Consider the following 22,997-nt stretch of genomic DNA (forward strand, 5'->3'; position numbering starts at 1 on the left):
TGAATAAATTAATTTATATGACAAGTTAAACTAGTGAGCCAATTAATTTATATGACGGAATCATTATGGTAAATAACTTGGCCACTGTAGATCTCGAGCAGAAGCTGCCATTGTCACTGTGCAAATTGCAATTTTGTTTGATTTATTTATTACCTAAATTTCTGTTGTTAATTGCAAAATTTATCCTTTCTCCAATTTGTTAAATTAAAAAAGAAATATAATTAAAGTTAAATAAGTTTAAACTCAAAATTAAAGAAATTAGAAAATAGAGAAAGACTGATACATAATAAAGAAAATATTCTTATCCCATTATCAAAAAATTATATATTAATTCAATACTATATTTAAGTATTTAGGCAGTAATATTTTAATAATGCATGTGAAATTATTATCTTAATCACATTAACATTAATGCAATAAATAAGATAATTTTTTTACTATACAATATGCTATAGTAAAAAGTGATAAAGTTATTTAATTTTAAAGGCAACCCTACAAATACAGCTTAATTAGTCTAGTACTATAGAATAAATTTATGCATTTTCAACCCAACACTATGAAAATAGGATTTTGCATTGTAACGTTCAACAATAATATTACTGTTTAGTTTAGTTTAGTTTGATTAATAACATCTAAAGTTTCAATTTATCTAAAATATGAAATGTTTTTATATAATTTTAACAAAATTTAAAATGTCAGTTAAATACTTACGAATTAATTAATTATTAAATGGTTGGTTTATTTTTTTTATTATAACCTCTTAATTACTTTTATATATTCTTTTCATTTTAAGAGAATAAATCCTATACATTTAGTTGAATGGACTTTTTCTTATGATAATTAAATAAAAATGGGAAGGGACACGGAGATCATGACACCCTAAAATTTTTTCTATCTTTAGCTATAGAAATATGAAAAATTTTCTAATTTTAAAGTTTTTTTTAAAGTATTTTCTATATAAAGTATCTTGTACATCTATAAATTAGAATCCTCTAGCAAAAGAAAAGACAAGCAATCCATCAAAGAACCCTGAACAAATAAATTAACGGGAGGAAGTAACTACAAAATGGCAAAAGGACACTGCATTATTGCAGCTCATTGTGTCCTCATTGTCATTCTTGTTGTTGCAACCACCGTTAGCTCTGATGATACAACACCAATACCGGCGGATGATTCTAAAGTAAGTAATTGGTTCAAAACTATGGTTAAGCCCTTGGTAAGTCGTAAAGGCACTTTAGATCCCGCTCTTGAAGCTGCTGAGGCCAAATCCAGAACAATTACCCTCTCAAAAGATGGAAGGGGAGAGTTCAAGACTCTTACTGATGCCATTAAAAGTATTCCATCAGACAATAAACAACGTGTTATTATAAAAATTGGTCCTGGAGTCTACACTGAAAAGCTCCAAATTGAAAGAAATAAGCCTTTTATTACACTACTTGGAGATCCTAAAGCCATGCCCATTTTGGCATTTGGTGGCACCGCTCATCAGTATGGAACTCTTTACAGTGCCACTATAGCCGTAGAGTCCGAATATTTTATGGCCGTTAATATTATTTTTAAGGTATTTATAAATAAGCACATATATACATGTCTTAATTCTCACTTTATTTTGCTTAATAATTTTTATTTTCATTTTTTTTTATAGAATACTGCACCAGGACCTATTACGAAGAACCCGGGAGCTCAAGCAGTAGCATTAAGAGTTAGTGGTGATAAAGCAGCTTTTTATAACTGCAAAATGCTTGGATTTCAAGACACATTGTGTGATGATAACGGGCGCCACTTTTTCAAAAATTGTTACATTGAAGGCACTGTTGATTTCATTTTTGGAAAAGGAAGGTCACTTTATTTGGTAAGAATACATATATATATATCAACATTGTTTTTTTTTTTTAAATTAAATATATTAGACAAAAACTAACTCTTATACCTTATTTTAAATGCAGGAATCACAAATAAATGTAATAGATAATAAGGGAGTGACATTCATCACAGCACATTCAAAGGAGAAGAAATCAGACGTTGTTGGTTACTCATTTGTACAATGCAAAATAACCGGAAGTGCATCCGGAGCATATCTGGGACGAGCATGGAGAGCAATGCCTGAGGTGGTCTTCTCTTATACTGAAATGGGTAGCGTTGTTAATCCTCTTGGATGGTCAAATAATAATAAACCTGAGAGAGAAAGGTAAATTAAATCATCTTTTACTTTCTAACTCTTGGAGAGACAAAAATGATAGTAAACTAATTAAGTTGTATTGTTTGAAATGCAGGACGGTTTTCTTTGCTGAATACGAGAATTCTGGACCCGGATCAAATCCTAAAAGACGTGTTAAATTCGATAAGCAGCTAACGGATAAAGAAGCCAAAAACTTCCTCACCCTTGGTTATATTCAAGGTTCTAAATGGTTGCTTCCACCTCCAATGTAATTTATATCTAATTATCACTTATTTTTGAAAATAATAAAAACAAAAAAATATTTATACAAAATTCAATGCAATATATATTTAATGAGAAAAAAAAATTTATTTATTTATTAATTATTATTATTATTACTCTTTTCGAGAGTATCGGTGTGAATGAGAAATAAAATTATTTGAAATATTCATAATAAAAACATTTATATAAAAATAAATGTACTATTGTATTATTTTAAATTACTATTAATATTTTTCTCACATTTTTAATAAAGGTAAGCTATGCAGTATTGAAATATATATTTTTCAAAATAAAACTAAAAATATAAGCAAAATTAAATTATGGGTGCAAATAAAAATGCAACAAACATTTTAAAAAACTTTAGTTTATATAAAATGAACATGTAAATTATATTAACATGAATAATTATGGCTCTAAAAAAATAATGATAGTTTGTTGATGACCAAATACCATCACAAAAGTAGTTGCATATTCAATTTAATTATTTTTATTTAACTTTAAAATACATTAATTTTGTAATTGTGTTTTTTTATGAAAAATATATTTTAATTTTTTACCATTTAAAATATTCGAGAAACCAATTATCATAAAATATTTTTAGTTAAAAAAATAATTTAAAAAAATTAATTAAAAAATGATTTTCTACATTTTAAAAATTTATTAACACCTCTATTTATAAATTTATTAAAATATTTTGCTTTTTACATTAAAACTAAATAATAAAAATTAAATTAGTTTTTATATTTTTTATAAATTATTTTTTATAAGCAAACGGAGCCTAAATTTTAAAATTATAATCATATTAAAATTTTTAATACTAATCAACTTTAGCGCTATTTAATATATAGAACATTAAAATTTTTATAACACACTAAATTAAAAATAAACTGAAAAAAATTAACTAAATATTAATTTAGTTGAATTCAAATTTACATTAATGATGAATATATAGTATTTTCTAATTATTTTTATATTTTACACGTAACATACGGTAAAGAAGTCTGAATAAAAGGAAAATGGCAAGGGGATTATAGAAAATATTTATGATAATTTAACATTATAATGATAAATAGCTAATTTAACTTTAATTTAATTAAATAGTATAAATTAAAATAATCAATATATTTTATTATATTTTTAATAATAAAATCCTGAAAATGAATAAAAATTGAATATTTAATACAAAAATTACACATAAAAATGAATGTGATGTGATGGTTACACATAAAAAAAACTCATGAAAGTAACATTATGTTATTTTATATTGTAATACACATATATGAAAATAAATTAAAAAATATTTAATCGATTAAATTATGAAACTTATGAGTTATGACGTGTGCAATAAAACGTAATACTTATTTAAATAATTCAGTGAGGTAACCCGAAATAAAATTGTGTTGTGGTTAGTTTAATGTGCAAGATAAAGAATGTGAGGTGGTTAGTGTTCACAACAGTCACTTTGATGTTCAAGTCAATAAACTAAAGAAAAGGATTAGTATAATGTAATGCTCTGAACTTAAGAGTAGTTGTTTAAGAACGAGTGCCTTTATATCTGTAATCACTAGCTTTTATACTCTAAGAGAGAGTTAATTATAATATTTTATAATAATTCGGTAATGATGTGGGCGACTAATTGATAAGATATTTCGCCAGCTTAATTGGTCGGTGATTCCATAATTATAAGTGTAGTAGGAATCTGCTGGATGATATCTGCTAACAGTAACTTTATGTGAAAACTCGACCTTTTCTGAGGAGGGCAAGTCTTGATGAGGGATCGAATGTCATGATGTTCGAATCTTCTTTTTCCACGATGGGTCCGAGTATCATCTCATCAGACTCTTGCCAAGTGATCCTATCTTCGACTGCTAGCACATGACCTTCCTTGGGTGATTATTATGTAACACCAAAGGTTCCTCCGTTAGTATTCGATTTTCAAATTCGAAGATGATAGTTGTCTTTGCGATCTGGAGCGCGTGTCTCATTTAGAGTGGCCTTTTCCTATTCACATCACGTTGCGAGCCTTGGAAAGTTTCTGGACATTATCTAGCCTTAGCGCGTTTCTAGGCATAGCCCTAGCGAGTTTCCAGGCATAGCCCTGGCGAGTTTCCGAGCACTAACTAGCCATGGCGAGCTTCTGGGCAGCCTGTCGAGCTTCCATGAGTTTTCGGGCCATCTCTAGCCCTTGCAAGCTTCTAGACATTTTCCGGCCCTGTCGGGCTTCTGTGTATTTTCTAGACCTGGCGAGCTTCGGGGCCCTTTCTAGCCCTTACTAGTTTCTGGACATTTTCGAGTCTTGATAGGATTTTGGGTACTAACTAGCCCTGGCGAGCCCTTAGGCATTTTCCTCCTTGCATACTTCATTCGTTCACTTAGTAGCCCGTCTTGCCTTCATCGATCGTTAAAAATTCTCGCCCGCCTACAATGGTCCTTCCTCCTTCGCAAAAAGTTTCAGATTTCTGGGAGTGATTATAAGAGAAGTGACAACTCCCTTGGGACTTTTTGCAAGATCGGACCAATGTCCGGTCGCGTGACCTAGCTTGTACCCGTCTGGTGGCTTGGGTTTGAAATGCCTTAAAATCTTTTTGCGGAATAGAACCAACACCCGATTTGTCGGCCTAACATATTTCCACCCTGTGGCCTGGCATAAAATGCGCTGCTTAGTGGCATTTACACCCTATTAGTTGGCCTGATAGAACCCACCTTGTGGTCTTTTAGTGGGACTAACACCTGAATGGCCTGACGGATTCCTGCCTCGTGGCACGGCATGAGATGTCTTGTTATGCCGGAGTAACATCTGGATGGCCTTATAGTCTTTTAGTGGGACTAACACCGATTCGCCTTATGGCTTTTTAGTGGTACGAACACTCAGATGGCCCGATAGATTCTAGTCTTGTGGCATGACATGAGATACTTTATTATGCGGGACTAACACTCGAATGGCTTTGTGATCTTTTAGTGGGACTAACACCCGGATGGTGTGGCCTTTTAGTGGGACTAACACCTAAATGGCCTAATAAATTCCTGCCTCGTGGCATGGCATGAGATGTCTTGTTATGCGGGAGTAACACCTGGATGGCCTTATAGCCTTTTAGTGGGACTCACACTGGTTGGCTTTGTGGCATTTTAGTGACACTAACACCCGGATGGCCTGATGGATTCCTGTCTTGTGGTATTACATAAGATACTTTGTTATGCGGGACTAACACTAGGATGGCCTTGTGGCCTTTTAGTGGAACTAACACCCGAATGGCCTGATGGATTCCCACTTTATAGCCTAATATGAGATGCCTTATTATGTGGGATTAATACCCGGATGACCTTGTGGTCTTTTGTTCCCACGCTTTCATCCGACGTTCCTTATAGGAAAGGTTTGAAGAACACAACATAGTTTTGTTTATAACATTTCTTTAAACGTCATACATTCTTTCAAGGATTAAAAGACTTGGTTATCTAACTCGACCAATTTCAAAACTTCGAGGTTTGACACAGGGGCTGAATATCTTGTGACGTTCTACTTCTATAGGTCCGTATTCCCACTCAGTCCTAACCACATGAATGACCCATTCTAGTTTTCTACTAAGGGTGGTTTCGTGAGTTGTTGTCTCGTGTTCAAATCTCCGCTCCTTCCTACTCTCTCTAGCAAACTTTCAAAGTATGTTGTCTCTTATTAACCTCTCGATTTTATCTTTCATTGGCTAGCACTCTTTCATCGTATGTCCGTGGCCTTCATGAAAGTGGCCTACCTAGTTCTGTCTCGCCTTCCGGCTTTTTTAGGGTTGAGCTTGGGAGGCCACCTAATTTTCTTATTGTTTTTTCTAATTCACATTAGAATATGTTTTTGTGAGTCCTCCAATGGGGTATAATTTTTACACTTACTGTAACATCCTCAAACCCATAGGTAGAGTAGTGCCATCGTGAGGCTATTTCATTCCTAGAGTAAGGGGCATTAGGGGAGGTGCTAGCTTAACTCTAATCTGCTAATAACTGAATCATAGAAAACTTAAATAAAGAAACGGACATATCCAGAAATAAAGCAGACAGTGTGATTAGCGAGTCGGGAACGAGTCACTTTCGGGAGGTGCTTAGGGTTTCCCGACGTGCTTGCTTGAGGTGCTTGTTTATATCCGACATGCTTGCTTAAGTGAAAAGGGCTTCTAAAGGCTATATGTATAGTTTAGTAGGTCAATCTATGATTATTGAAAGTTTAAAAACTAAATTGAAACATTGGAAAGAGTTTAGTAGGTCAAAGTATAAATATGGAAAGTTAAAACATAAAAATTTAGATTTACTTTCCATGTGTCACCTAACTAAGGAAAGGAGAAATGATAAAGCAAAGTGAAAAAGGGATTTTCATCTTCTCCATCACACAATTGCCGTAGCTCACACCATAGAAGACCAAAGCTTTGTTTTGTCTTCCTTCCACCAAAGCCAAGCCAAAACCTTACCAAAACAACTTCTTCCTTTAACCAAAATTCATCCTAAGATCAAGAGCTAAAGGAACAGCCATATAGTGAAAGAATTGAAGAAGAAAAGTTTAGGGTTCCATATGCACCAAGCTTGAAAATCAAATGTGAGCTTAGAAATGAGTAGGAAATAGCATCATCTCATTTCTTCATGCATGAAGTTGAATTATAAAGCTTTAATTTACAATTTATTCAATCCTTCCCTAAGATATAAATTGGCATAGGTGAAGGAACATCAAAGGGAAAGGAGATAGCTAGAGATTAGAAGAGGAAAAGAAAAGAAGAATTCAAGAAAGGTTTGGTGTTTTACTGATTTTCTGTTTTCCTTTGATTCTGCCATGAATAAGTGAAATTAGAGGTTGATTTTACTTGCTGAAAATGTTGCTTTGATTGTATAAATATGTTATATGAATGTTAACATGATGTTTGAAAGGCTTAGAGTAAAGAAATTTAACATGGGAGCTAAAAGTGTAAATCTGGCAGAATAGGGTGTAACAGGACAGCTTGTGTTACTAACTTCATAACTTATTGTGTATCTATTGAAATTAGGCCTAAGATATACCAAATGAAAGCTAAGACAAATATCTAAAACTTTCATGAATTGACAAAATTCTGAATCTGTAGTTAAAATGATGAAAATTGCAAGTGAACCTAAAATGGACACAGTGGTAGTGCATCCGGAACAGAGTCTATTGATTATACCATAACTAATTACATACTTAGTGAAATTTGTTAAGACTAGTGCCAAATGAATCTTAAGAAGTATACCTAAAACTTTGTAGAAGACATTTAAGCTTGAATTTGTATGGAAATGTATGAATCTGATAAGTTTTGTGATACTATTAACAAGTACCAATACTGGACTGATTAAGACCTTATTGAGCAGCTTGTAAATAAAAATTCATAACTTAAGCTAGGATGATCAGATTTGCATGAACCATACCTTGTTGGAAATATAAGACATCAATATACATTTCTTATGAAGAAACTGAAGTCAAATTGTAACTCTAAACTGCTTGAAAAGTTTATGCAATATATGGCAGAATGTAGTTTTCTATATTGAAATGCTAAGTCAATAAAGTTTTGCACTATTTGCCATGAGTTTTCCATATTGTAAACCTTGGTATATGATATATGTACTTTGGAAAAAGAAATCAAATAGCTTCAAATGACATGGATTTACATTGATACATTGAGTTAATGATACTTGGCCCTGGTAAACGTAATAGGAGTCGAGGTTAGCTTAAGGGTATGGCATGCCATATAAACATACAGAGTTCGCAGTACTGCTACCGAATACATGATCTATATTAGAGGTTACATATCTGGTACCTCATAAGCATGGCCACAGAGCCCTGCTATCACAGTTTTGGCCTCTGAGCCTACCGTTCGGCACCCTGTGCCTATCGTTATAACTCCTTATCTACCTAGTCGATCCTACTATGTGGTTATAAGGGCTAAGATCTTAATTAAGATTGATACTTGATTTTGTGACCTTATTGGTGAATGTTAACATGTTTACATCTACTAGCTTGTAATTGTTTACTTGATTATCTATTTATGCGAGCTTGTTTGTTTTATTCTGTTATTTGTTGTTATCACCCACTGAGCATTAGCTCAGCGTGTTGGGTTTTACCTCACGCAGGTTGTAGATCACGTAGGCACGTGAAGTTCATCAGAGGTCTACATCAGATACCAAGGCCATTATCATAGCTGGTTGTTTTGAGTCTCTGAGTCATAGTGCAGTTATAATTTGGCATGTACATATTTAATAGAGTGAGTTGTAAAGGTTATGTAATCAAAGAATAGTAAGATGTCAAATATTAGTTGATAATTTTTCATGTGTTTTTCATGTGCTACAGTTTGAAATATTAATGAAACAGATGAGACTCTGTTAACTTTTTGGTTTAAAATCTCACATTTATTTGATGACATTTACATGCATTACCTTAAAACTTGATATGTACAGATAAAGGTAATTGATTAGTTGTGATATATCTAAAAAGATATAGTTTGTGACAGTCCTTGCTCTGTCTACTCTTTGATAGGGTAAGGGGTGTTACACTTACCTCAGTCATTCCTTCCTTGGGGGACTGGATAACTTGCTTCGCCAGCTTTTGGTTTTGCTTTTGGCTCTTCTTTTTATCCTCTTCCTGTCCTTTTTGGTATCTTGGAGCAATCCATACTAGCTTCCAGTCGACGTCCGTCGTAGTATCGTTTGATAGCTCATCTTCCTCTACCGTGTGCCTCCCTTTGGACTGCATCTGGATTGCCCATGTCCGAGTCTTTGAGGTATCAACGGAGGCGTCCTCCCTCCCCCAGGGAGCCATGAGTGATACCTCCTCCTAAGTTTTACATTGCTCAAAAGTAACCTGCAATCTTTTGACGTACTAGAGTATTTGCTTAATGCTTAGATTATTGGGATCGGCTTTGTTGACCATAGAGGGGGTATTTTATCCACTGCCATGAGTGAAAGAAATGATACCATCCTCTTTGGAAGCAACATTAGCAGCAATTTATGAATTGCCCGTCATTTCAAGATAGAAAAGAGGGATTTTTTTAAAGAGAAAATGGAAGTCATTTCAAGAGAGAAAAGAAGGATTTCTTTTTAAGAGAAAATGGATAAGAAATCAATTTTAATCAAAATGAACAAAAAGAATTCAATAGATTTTCCGACAACAGAACCAAATAATGTAATTGGAAATAGAGTTGTACTGTAATTGACTAAACTTGCAAGAAAAAGAATGTGATGTGATTGGTATATACGATAGCTACTCTGATACTCATATCAATAAACTAAAGAGAAGGGCGAGTATAATGCAATACTCTTAACTTAAGAGTAGTTGTCTAATAATGCGTATTTTTCTTTTCGTAATCACTAGTTTTCATACTGTAAAAGGATCATTGCCGGCAATTGACGGACCCATTCATCGTCAAGAGGCCATGGGCCCCCCTGAAATTTTTGAAATTTTTTAAGGGTATATAGGTAATTTTTCTTAAAATATGAAAAATTATCATTAGATCCTTACATGTTTAAAAAACATACCAACTCATTCTTATTTTAAAATTATTTAATTAATGCATCATTATATTTTATAATTTTAAATTCTTTAATCAATTTATCGAAGAAATTTTTACTATTTAATCCGTCATGTTCTGTATTATTTTTCAATCCAAAAAATTTACTTCTCATTTTCAAGATTTCAAGTTCAAGTCTCCACTTAAATTTTTTCTTAGATTATTCACTCATTATTTAATTTATTTTTATAATACCATTTTTATTATTAAGTTATATTTTTTTTTATTTATCCCACTTTGTTATTAATTTATTTATACGATTAAAATTATATGAAAATAATTTTTAATGGGTTATAATATATTTTTTTAAAAAAATTAAGTTTTAATAGTAAATCCTGTATTAAAATATTATATTATTTTAGTAATTTTTTTTTTATAAATTTGTATGTTATAACAATAGCGGAAAGAAATTTTTTAAAAATAAATATCATTAAAAATCGATTATATAGTGATAAATTATAAATAATGGATCGATACTTTTCATTGAAAGATATATTTGCAATAATGATATCATAAAAATATTTTTTAATGAATAAAAAATAAATGAGAATAACCATGATTTAATTATAATAGCTTATTTACTTTTTATAAAAATTTATTTTCTGAATATAAAATTTTCAAATATATTAAAAAAGATAATTTATTTTATTAATTTTTTAATTATACTATCTTAAAAATATTAAATTTTATTAAATATTAAGAAATATTTTGAATATTTATTTTAAAAAATAATAATTATTGATAGATTGATTTGAAAATAATATAAAATCAAATAGGATTATAATAGTCAATTATATATTATTATAATGAAAGAAAATGCATAATAATTTTGGAACAATAAAAAAAATTAACAAAATAATAAAATAGGAGATACTTATTTAAATTGGACCCCTGAACTGAATTTCTGAATCAGTCATTGTAGTCAGCTAATTAATAAGGGATCACACCAGCTTAATTAGTCGGTGATCTCATAATTACGAGTATAGCAGAAATTTTCCAGATAATATCTACTAGTATATCAAGGATTTATCGGATGATATCTACTAACAGTAATTTTATGTGCAGAACCAACCTCTACAAGGGAGAGTGAGTATTAATGATTTATGTGCACAACCAACCTCTACAAGGGAGAGTGAGTATTAATGAGAGATTAGATGTGAGGACATCTGAATCTTCTTTTCCCTTGATATATCCTTATATCATATAATTAGATTTTTACTCTGTGACTCTATTTTCGAATGTCAGCACATACTATTTTTTAATTTGTGATTATTGTATAACATCATTTAGTATATATAAAATCGATATATAAATTATTTTAACATGAATAAATTAATTTATATGACAAGTTAAACTAGTGAGCCAATTAATTTATATGACGGAATCATTATGGTAAATAACTTGGCCACTGTAGATCTCGAGCAGAAGCTGCCATTGTCACTGTGCAAATTGCAATTTTGTTTGATTTATTTATTACCTAAATTTCTGTTGTTAATTGCAAAATTTATCCTTTCTCCAATTTGTTAAATTAAAAAAGAAATATAATTAAAGTTAAATAAGTTTAAACTCAAAATTAAAGAAATTAGAAAATAGAGAAAGACTGATACATAATAAAGAAAATATTCTTATCCCATTATCAAAAAATTATATATTAATTCAATACTATATTTAAGTATTTAGGCAGTAATATTTTAATAATGCATGTGAAATTATTATCTTAATCACATTAACATTAATGCAATAAATAAGATAATTTTTTTACTATACAATATGCTATAGTAAAAAGTGATAAAGTTATTTAATTTTAAAGGCAACCCTACAAATACAGCTTAATTAGTCTAGTACTATAGAATAAATTTATGCATTTTCAACCCAACACTATGAAAATAGGATTTTGCATTGTAACGTTCAACAATAATATTACTGTTTAGTTTAGTTTAGTTTGATTAATAACATCTAAAGTTTCAATTTATCTAAAATATGAAATGTTTTTATATAATTTTAACAAAATTTAAAATGTCAGTTAAATACTTACGAATTAATTAATTATTAAATGGTTGGTTTATTTTTTTTATTATAACCTCTTAATTACTTTTATATATTCTTTTCATTTTAAGAGAATAAATCCTATACATTTAGTTGAATGGACTTTTTCTTATGATAATTAAATAAAAATGGGAAGGGACACGGAGATCATGACACCCTAAAATTTTTTCTATCTTTAGCTATAGAAATATGAAAAATTTTCTAATTTTAAAGTTTTTTTTAAAGTATTTTCTATATAAAGTATCTTGTACATCTATAAATTAGAATCCTCTAGCAAAAGAAAAGACAAGCAATCCATCAAAGAACCCTGAACAAATAAATTAACGGGAGGAAGTAACTACAAAATGGCAAAAGGACACTGCATTATTGCAGCTCATTGTGTCCTCATTGTCATTCTTGTTGTTGCAACCACCGTTAGCTCTGATGATACAACACCAATACCGGCGGATGATTCTAAAGTAAGTGATTGGTTCAAAACTATGGTTAAGCCCTTGGTAAGTCGTAAAGGCACTTTAGATCCCGCTCTTGAAGCTGCTGAGGCCAAATCCAGAACAATTACCCTCTCAAAAGATGGAAGGGGAGAGTTCAAGACTCTTACTGATGCCATTAAAAGTATTCCATCAGACAATAAACAACGTGTTATTATAAAAATTAGTCCTGGAGTCTACACTGAAAAGCTCCAAATTGAAAGAAATAAGCCTTTTATTACACTACTTGGAGATCCTAAAGCCATGCCCATTTTGGCATTTGGTGGCACCGCTCATCAGTATGGAACTCTTTACAGTGCCACTATAGCCGTAGAGTCCGAATATTTTATGGCCGTTAATATTATTTTTAAGGTATTTATAAATAAGCACATATATACATGTCTTAATTCTCATTTTATTTTGCTTAATAATTTTTATTATTCATTATTTTTTTGTAGAATACTGCACCAGGACCTATTACGAAGAACCCGGGAGCTCAAGCAGTAGCATTAAGAGTTAGTGGTGATAAAGCAGCTTTCTATAACTGCAAAATGCTTGGATTTCAAGACACATTGTGTGATGATAACGGACGCCACTTTTTCAAAAATTGTTACATTGAAGGCACTGTTGATTTCATTTTTGGAAAAGGAAGATCACTTTATTTGGTAAGAATACATATATATATATATCAACATTGTTTTTTTTTTTTAAATTAAATATATTAGACAAAAATTAACTCTTATACCTTATTTTAAATGCAGGAATCACAAATAAATGTAATAGATAATAAGGGAGTGACATTCATCACAGCACATTCAAAGGAGAAGAAATCAGACGTTGTTGGTTACTCATTTGTACAATGCAAAATAACCGGAAGTGCATCCGGAGCATATCTGGGACGAGCATGGAGAGCGATGCCTGAGGTGGTCTTCTCTTATACTGAAATGGGTCGCGTTGTTAATCCTCTTGGATGGTCAAATAATAATAAACCTGAGAGAGAAAGGTAAATTAAATCATCTTTTACTTCCTACCTCTTGGAGAGACAAAAATGATAGTAAACTAATTAAGTTGTATTGTTTGAAATGCAGGACGGTTTTCTTTGCTGAATACGAGAATTCTGGACCCGGATCAAATCCTAAAAGACGTGTTAAATTCGATAAGCAGCTAACGGATAAAGAAGCCAAAAACTTCCTCACCCTTGGTTATATTCAAGGTTCTAAATGGTTGCTTCCACCTCCAATGTAATTTATATCTAATTATCATTTATTTTTGAAAATAATAAAAACAAAAAAATATTTATACAAAATTCAATGCAATATATATTTAATGACAAAAAAAAATTATTTATTTATTATTATTATTATTATTACTCTTTTCGAGAGTATCGATGTGAATGAGAAATAGAATTATTCGAAATATTCATAATAAAAACATTTATATAAAAATAAATGTACTATTGTATTATTTTAAATTACTATTAATATTTTTCTCACATTTTTAATAAAGGTAAGCAATATGCAGTATTGAAATATATATTTTTGAAAATAAAATTAAAAATATAAGCAAAATTAAATTATGGGTGCAAATAAAAATGCAACAAACATTTTAAAAAACTTTAGTTTATATAAAATGAACATGTAAATTATATTAACATGAATAATTATAGCTCTAAAAAAATAATGATAGTTTGTTGATGACCAAATACCATCACAAAAGTAGTTGCATATTCAATTTAATTATTTTTATTTAACTTTAAAATACATTAATTTTGTAATTGTGTTTTTTTAATGAAAAATATTTTTTAATTTTTTACCATTTAAAATATTCGAGAAACCAATTATCATAAAATATTTTTAGTTAAAAAAATAATTTAAAAAAATTAATTAAAAAATGATTTTCTACATTTTAAAAATTTATTAACACCTCTATTTATAAATTTATTAAAATATTTTGCTTTTTACATTAAAACTAAATAATAAAAAATAAATTAGTTTTTTTATTTTTTATAAATTATTTTTTATAAGCAAACGGAGCCTAAATTTTAAAATTATAATCATATTAAAATTTTTAATACTAATCAACTTTAGCGCTATTTAATATATAGAACATTAAAATTTTTATAACACACTAAATTAAAAATAAACTGAAAAAAATTAACTAAATATTAATTTAGTTGAATTCAAATTTACATTAATGATGAATATATAGTATTTTCTAATTATTTTTATATTTCACACGCAACATACTGTAACGACCCGGAAATCAGACCGCTACCGGCGCTAGGATCCAGATCGGCTTAAGGTCGCCGGGACCCATAACAAGCCTAACTTACATCCTGATACATGGTAAAATCCCATACATGATCAAACATAAACATAAGAAACTTTTCTTCCATTTACCAAGCTTGACCTGCATGCACTATGTCTGAACACATAGAACCCCTAGGGTCAGCATAACATACATCAGGCTTGGTTCAACACATTTCTCATCAAGAAACATTCAATAAAGATCATGCATAACAAGGGATTAACCAAACACTAGGGCAAAGCACAACTCTATCCATTACATATCTATACATAACTTTGAATTACATCATATCCACTATTATCTATTACATACACTTCACCCTAGCTGCTATCCCATGCTAACTCTGACTGGCCCTGCAAAACTGGGAATTTGGGAGAGGGATGAGCTACTAAAGCCCAGTGAGCAAAACAATAATATAAATCCATTTAAAACATATGCTCTCATGAAATGCATCACATCAAGGAGGAACTTGTCACCAATAACCCTCTACAAATCCAATAGATGTCGGGCCCTCAAGGGACTCCTTAGGACATCCTCTTAAGCATGACATAACATACATGGTTTAACTATGTCAGGGGCGATACGGCCACGCCTGGTTTCCTCTTACTATGTGGCAGGGGCGATTAGGCCACACCTGGTCTTTACTCACTATGCGCCAGGGGCGATACGGCCACGCCTGGTCTTTACATCTCATATCATATCATATCGTACCATACTATATCATATCACATCATATCATATCATAGTGAGGGCTAGAGGGTCATCCAATATCCATCCACATAATCTTTATCGTATTATGCAATGCATCATATTCGTGAATTCTAATGCAAACAACCTATTACATAACATGGTACTCATGATGCATGAACTTGCTTAAGACATTTGATTTAATTCAAAACATAAGGTTTAGTTCCACTCACCTTGAACAACTGTTGGGTTAACTCAGGACCAACTAATTCTGAAGCAGCTAACTCTGCTGACCTCCTTGGTTCCCTAGGTCCGATTCTACACAGGTGGACTCAAATGAGGGACCAAACAACTCTAACATAATACTAAACATCTTCCCAAAAAAACCCCTCTAAAACACCTCAAAACATGCATGCAAAACAGGCAAAGGAAGGCTGGACAGGGCACCTTCGGCGGCACATTCGGCGGCCGAATACTCCCACAGATCCGAAAGTCAGACACTTTCGGAGGTAGGTTCGGCGGCCGAAAGTCCCTTCCAGAGCCGAAAGTCCATTTTCGGGGGCAAGGTTAGGCGGCCAAACCAAGCATTCAAAGGCATGTTCGGCGGCCGAAACCACTTTCGGTGGCCGAACCTGATTTCATTCAGAACTCAGCCTCTCATGCATTCAAGCCTCCCAAACCTTCCAAACACCCAAAACATGCCTCAAACCTCTCCAGAACATGCATAACTCATACAACAAGCATATAGGGGTCTCAAACTAGCCTAAACCCCCAACAAAACATCACCTAGCATGCAATAACATACTTTTGTCACAAAGGGTATCAAAACCCTAAACATGCATACCATGCAACTCATGCATAAAAACCCTATTAACCCTTCAAACAACTCATTTAAAATCTCATAAAAGCTAAGGATCTACACTTACCTCTTGAAGAATAAGAGTTGGTGCAACCTCAAACTTGAAGATATGGAGAATCCAAGCTCCAAAGTCTTCAAACTTCAAAACCTTGCTCAAACCTCACAACTCTTCAAAACAAGGAAAAACTCATGAAAACTTTGAAAGATTTGAAGAAACATCATGAAAACAACCAAAGGAGAGCATGAGCCTACCCTTGCACGAAAAGAGAGTGATGCACACTCCATTGTCGGTCAACGGGGCTTTTATAGGTGGCCAACCGCCTCTCCTTCGACGGCCAAAGCTGCATGCAAATCTTTACCATGTTCGGCGGCCGAACATAGGCTTCGAAGGCAGCAAAACCATGCAACGTTAGGCGGTCGAACTTCACCTTCGGCGACCGAACTTGGCAATTGCCTCCTTGGTCTTTTCTCTTCAAAACTCAATTCCTTTTGCATTAAAACTATCAAATCATAGAAAAACATTTTAGAAAACACATTTTACCCCTCTAGAAGACTCTGACATCTTCAGAATTCCAGATTCCAACGGAAAATCCGCCGGAAGGTAGGGATTCTGATGCCGGAATCTAGCCGGGTATTACACATACGGTAAAGAAGTTTGAATAAAAGGAAAATGGCAAGGGGATTATAGAAAATATTTATGATAATTTAACATTATAATGATAAATAGCTAATTTTACTTTACTTTAACTAAATAGTATAAATTAAAATAATCAATATATTTTATTATATTTTTAATAATAAAATCCAGAAAATGAATAAAAATTGAATATCTAATACAAAAATTACACATAAAAATGAATGTGATGTTATAATGTGATGGTTACACATAAAAAAAACTCATGAAAGTAACATTATGTTATTTTATATTGTAATACATATATATGAAAATAAATTGAAAAATATTTAATCGATTAAATTATGAAACTTATGAGTTATGACGTGTGCAATAAAACGTAACACTTATTTAAATAATTCAGTGAGGTAACCCCAAATAAAATGGTGTTTTGGTTAGCTTAATGTGCAAGATAAAGAATGTGAGGTGGTTAGTGTTCACAACAGTCACTTTGATGTTCAAGTCAATAAACTAAAGAAAAGGATGAGTATAATGTAATGCTCTGAACTTAAGAGTAGTTGTTTAAGAACGAGTGCCTTTATATCTGTAACCACGAGCTTTTATACTGTAAGAGAGAGTTAATTATAATATTTTATAATAATTCGGTAATGATGTGGGCGACTAATTGATAAGATATTTCGCCAGCTTAATTGGTCGGTGATTCCATAATTATAAGTGTAGCAGGAATCTGCTGGATGATATCTGCTAACAGTAACTTTATGTGAAAACTCGACCTTTTCTGAGGAGGGCGAGTCTTGATGAGGGATCGAATGTCACGATGTTTGAATCTTCTTTTCCCTCGATGGGTCCGAGTATCATCTCATCAGACTCTTTCCAAGTGACCCTATCTTCGAGTGCTAGCACATGACCTTTTTTGGGTGATTATTATGTAACATCAAAGGTTCCTTCGTTGGTATTCGATTTTCAAATTCAAAGATGATAGTTGTCTTTGCGATCTGGAGCGCGCGTCTCATTTAGATTGGCCTTTTCCTATTCACATCACGTTGCTAGCCTTGGAAAGTTTCTGGACATTATCTAGCCTTAGCGCGTTTCTAGGCATAGCCCTAGCGAGTTTCCAGGCATAGCCCTGGTGAGTTTCCGAGCACTAACTAGCCCTGGCGAGCTTCTGGGCAGCCTGTCAAGCTTCCATGCATTTTCCAGCGGTGGTGAGTTTTCGGGCCATCTCTAGCACTTGCAAGCTTCTAGACATTTTCCGGCCCTGTCGGGCTTCTGTGTATTTTCTAGACCTGGCGAGCTTCGGGGCCCTTTCTAGCCCTTACTAGTTTTTGGACATTTTCGAGTCTTGATAGGATTTTGGGTACTAACTAGCCCTGGCGAGCCCTTAGGCATTTTCCTCCTTGCATACTTCATTCGTTCACTTAGTAGCCCGTCTTGCCTTCATCGATCGTCAAAAATTCTCGCCCGCCTACAATGGTCCTTCCTCCTTCGCAAAAAGTTTCAGATTTCTGGGAGTGATTATAAGAGAAGTGACAACTCCCTTGGGACTTTTTGCAAGATCGGACCAATGTCCGGTCGCGTGACCTAGCTTGTACCCGTCTGGTGGCTTGGGTTTGAATTGCCTTAAAATCTTTTTGCGGAATAGAACCAACACCCGGTTTGTCGGCCTAACATATTTCCACCCTGTGGACTGGTATAAAATGCGCTGCTTAGTGGCATTTACACCCTATTAGTCGGCCTGATAGAACCCACCTTGTGGTCTTTTAGTGAGACTAACACCTGAATAGCCTGACGGATTCCTACCTCATGGCATGGCATGAGATGTCTTGTTATGCAGGAGTAACATCTGGATGACCTTATAGTCTTTTAGTGGGACTAACACTGGTTCGCCTTATGGCTTTTTAGTGGTACTAACACCCGGATGGACCGATGGATTCCAGTCTTGTGGCATGACATGAGATACTTTGTTATGCGGGACTAACACTCGAATGGCCTTGTGATCTTTTAGTGGGACTAACACCCGAATGGTGTGGCCTTTTAGTGGGACTAACACCTGAATGGCCTGACAGATTCCTGCCTCGTGGCATGGCATGAGATGTCTTGTTATGCGAGAGTAACACCTGGATGGCCTTATAGCCTTTTAGTGGGACTCATACTGGTTGGCCTTGTGGCATTTTAGTGACACTAACACCCGGATGGCCTGATGGATTCCTGTCTTGTGGCATTACATAAGATACTTTGTTATGCGGGATTAACACTAGGATGGCCTTGTGGCCTTTTAGTGGAACTAACACCCGGATGGCCTTGTGGCCTTTTAGTGGGACTAATATCCAGATGGTATGGCCTTTTAGTGGAACTAACACCCGAATGGCCTGATGGATTCCCTCTTTATAGCCTAATATGAGATGTCTTGTTATGTGGGACTAATACCCGGATGGCCTTGTGGTCTTTTGTTCCCACGCTTTCATCCGACGTTCCTTATAGGAAAGGTTTGAAGAACACAACATAGTTTTGAAGAACACAACATACATTCTTTCAAGGATTAAAAGACTTGGTTATCTAACTCGACCAATTTCAAAACTTCGAGGTTTGACACAGGGGCTGAATATCTTGTGACATTCTACTTCTATAGGTCCGTATTCCCACTCGGTCCTAACCACATGAATGACCCATTCTAGTTTTTTGCTAAGGGTACTTTCATAAGTTGTTGTCTCGTGTTCAAATCTCCGCTCCTTCCTACTCTCTCTAACAAACTTTCAAATTATGTTGTCTCTTATTAACCTCTCGATTATATCTTTCATTTGCCAGCACTCCTTCATCGTATGTTCGTGGCCTTCATGAATGTAATACCCAGCTAGACTTCGGTATCGGAATTCTTACCGTCCGGTGGGATCTCGGATGTCGGAGACCTCTAGAAGGGTAAAATCATGTTTTTTATAAAATATTTTAATGTATTTTATGATTTTAAGAAAGAAGGAAATTGAGTTTTGAATGAAAAAGACCAAGGAGGCATTTCCAGATTCGGCCGCCGAACGTGGGATAGTTTAGGGGGGCAAGTTAGGCTTCCGAAAGTGGCTCAGGTTCGGCCGCCGAACCCCATGTTCGACCGCCGAACTTGCATGAGTTTTGGAGGCACTTTAGGCTGTCGAAGGGTGGTCTGGCCAACCCCTATATAAGGGCTCCATGGCCGAAACGGGCGAGCTTTCTCCCCATTTTCGGCCAACGGTGAGTCCATGCTCTTCCATGGTCGTTTTTGATGTTTTTCCTCCAATCTTTCAAGTTTTAACAAGTGTTTGCTTAGTTTTTAAAGATTTGTGAACTTTGAGCAAGTTGTGGAACTTGGAGACCCAAGGAGCGAGATCTCCCCCATCTCCGAGTTGGATCGTCTTCCCTCTCGATCTTCAAGAGGTAAGAGTAGATCCTCACTTCTTTTCATGTTTTGGTTAAGTTTCATGAAGTTTCTTGGGGTAGAAATGCATGTTTAGGTTATTATTGAGTTTATGGGTTTATGTTGAGTTTTGGAGCAATGTGAGTTGTATATGTATGTTTGATGTGTTGTAGTTGGGGTTTAGGATAGTTTGAAGCCCCTAGGAGCTTATGTATGTGTGTATGCATGTTGTGGAAGAGTTGGTTTTGAGTTGAATGGGTTGGGAGGCATTTGTGCATGAAAGAGGCTGAGTTCTGCCTTTTGGAAGAACTCAGGTTCGGCAGCCGAAGGGACTTTCGGCCGCCGAACCTGCCTGTGGAGGCAAGCCTTTGGCTGCCGAACCCTGCCCCCGAAAGTGGACTTTCGGCTCTGGAAGGGAGTTTCGGCCGCCGAAGGTGCCACCGAACATGCATGAGTTTCGTCTCTGGAGGGAACCTTCAGCCGCCGAAAGTGCCGCCGAAGGTGCATGACTAGCCCCACGATAAACTAGCCCCACAATACATCGGACCCTTTGAAATCTTGCAAAAGATTGGGAATGTGTCGTACAAGCTGGATTTACCTGCTTCGATGGAAAGAATCCATCCGGTTTTCCATGTTTCAATGTTGAGGAAGTTTGTGTCAGATCCGAGCAAGGTTCTTAGTGAGCCTAATGTGGAGGTCCAAGAGGATCTCACTTATGTTGAACAGCCAGTACGGATCATAGACACCCAGATCAGAAAGTTAAGAAACAAGGAAATCCCGATGGTGAAAGTCCTGTGGAACCACCACAATTTGGAGGAATGCACTTGGGAGACACGGGAGTCTATGCTCCAGCAGTACCCTCATCTCTTTTAAGGTTAAATCTCTATGTGATTATGTGCTATGTATTTATGTATGTTATGTGTATGCCATGTTATGTGCTAGTTGAGGAACATTCGGGGATGAATGTTCTTAAGGGGGGGAGAATGTAATACCCGGCTAGACTCCGGTATCAGAATTCCTACCGTCCGGTGGAATCTCGGATGTCGGAAGCCTCTAGTAGGGTAGAATCATGTTTTCATAAAATGTTTTAAGGTATTTCATGGTTTTAAGTATGAAAATTTAATGAGTTTCTGCATGAAAAGTCTTTGGAGGAAAACTCAGGTTCGGCCGCCGAAAGTCAAGTTCGGCCGCCGAACATGCATGCGTTTTGGAGGCACGTTAGGCCCCCAAAAGCATGAGTGAGGGAAGTCCAGGTTCGGCCGCCGAAGCTCAAGTTCGGCCGCCGAACATGGCATGCATGCGGAAGCACTTTCGGCCCCCGAACGTGGCCTGGCCAGCCACCTATAAAAGGGTCACTTGGCCGAAATGGGCAAGCTTTCTCCCATTTTCGACCACAGCTAGCTTCCGACCTCCCTCTTCCAAATCTAGTGTTCTTCCTTCAAATCCCCACCATTTTTCTTGAGTTTTAAGCTTGCATTGAAGGTTTTGAACTTTTGAAACAAGTTTTGGAGCTTTGGGAACTCAGGAACTCATTTTCGTGGATCTCCAAGTTTAGGTCGTCTCCCTCTCGATCTTTAAGAGGTAAGAGCCGATCTTAAGCTCCTTATGTGTTTTAAATAAGTTTTATGCTAGATCTATGGGTAGAAATGCATGTTAGGTTATATGTTGAGTTATGGGTTAATATTGATGTTTTGGACAATGTGTGTTGATTGTGTGTGTTTGAAGTGTTGTAGTTGGGGTATTTGATGTTTTGAGGCCCCTAGGAACTTGTATGCATGTTTTAAGTGAGGTATATGCATGATTGGTGAGTTTGGAGGCAAAAATGCACTTGGGAGCCAAGTTTCTGCCCTTTGGCAGAAACCAGGTTCGGCAGCCGAAGGAGCTTTCGGCCGCCAAACATGGCTGGGGAGGCAGGCCTTTCGGCTGCCGAAGTTGCCCCCGAAAAGAGACTTTCGTCTCTGTCTGGGACTTTCGGCCGCCGAAGGTGCCGCCAAACATGCATGAGTTTCACCTCTGTCTGGGGGTTTCGGCCGCCGAAGGTGCCGCCGAACCTGCCTGACTTTCGGCTCTGGAGGGACTTTCGGCCGCCGAACCTGCCGCCGAAAGTGCCCTGTTCAGCCATTTCTTGCATGTTTTTATGTGATGATTTCATGATGTTTTAGGGTGTTTTTGGGGAGTATGTTAGAGTTATGTTTATGTATGTTTGGTCCCTCATTGGAGTCCACCTGTGTAGGTTCGGACCCGAGGAACCGAGGACCCCAGCAGTGAGCCAGCTGCTACAGAGTTTTTCAGAGCTAGCCAGAGGTGAGTGGAATAAACCTTAAAGTTTTAAAATAAATGAAGTATGAATTTTGAGCATGATCCATGCATCATGAATGCCATGAGATATAGTAGGTTGTTTGCATTAGTATTCACGAATATGTTGCATTGCATTTATGATGTTGATGTGGATTGGTCATTGGATGATCCTTTAGTCCTCATATGATATGATGATGTTATGGCATGATATGGTATGGAAGTCCAGGTTGTACCCATTCTACGTCCCTGGCACGATGTAAGAGGAAGTCCAGGTTGTACCCATTCTACATCCCTGGCACAGTTGGACTGTATGATATGTTATGTTAAGAG

The 22,997-nt window shown here is 34.9% G+C and overlaps 2 protein-coding genes across 2 annotated transcripts; both read left to right on the plus strand.

The window, feature by feature from the left end:
- Positions 1-803: 803 nt before the first annotated feature.
- On the plus strand, positions 804-2,441 carry LOC122723774 (pectinesterase PPME1-like). The gene is made up of 4 exons (XM_043957180.1): positions 804-1,561; positions 1,646-1,852; positions 1,947-2,188; positions 2,274-2,441. The coding sequence occupies exons 1-4, from the start codon at positions 1,067-1,069 to the stop codon at positions 2,428-2,430; spliced, it is 1,101 nt and encodes a 366-aa protein (XP_043813115.1). The 5' UTR covers positions 804-1,066; the 3' UTR covers positions 2,431-2,441.
- A 9,670-nt stretch (positions 2,442-12,111) lies between these two features.
- Positions 12,112-13,803, plus strand: LOC110608424 (pectinesterase PPME1). The gene is made up of 4 exons (XM_043957179.1): positions 12,112-12,869; positions 12,956-13,162; positions 13,259-13,500; positions 13,586-13,803. The coding sequence occupies exons 1-4, from the start codon at positions 12,375-12,377 to the stop codon at positions 13,740-13,742; spliced, it is 1,101 nt and encodes a 366-aa protein (XP_043813114.1). The 5' UTR covers positions 12,112-12,374; the 3' UTR covers positions 13,743-13,803.
- Positions 13,804-22,997: the final 9,194 nt, after the last annotated feature.

This window comes from Manihot esculenta, chromosome 6 (genome assembly GCF_001659605.2).
Source record: "Manihot esculenta cultivar AM560-2 chromosome 6, M.esculenta_v8, whole genome shotgun sequence".
NCBI classification, from domain to species: Eukaryota; Viridiplantae; Streptophyta; class Magnoliopsida; order Malpighiales; family Euphorbiaceae; genus Manihot; species Manihot esculenta.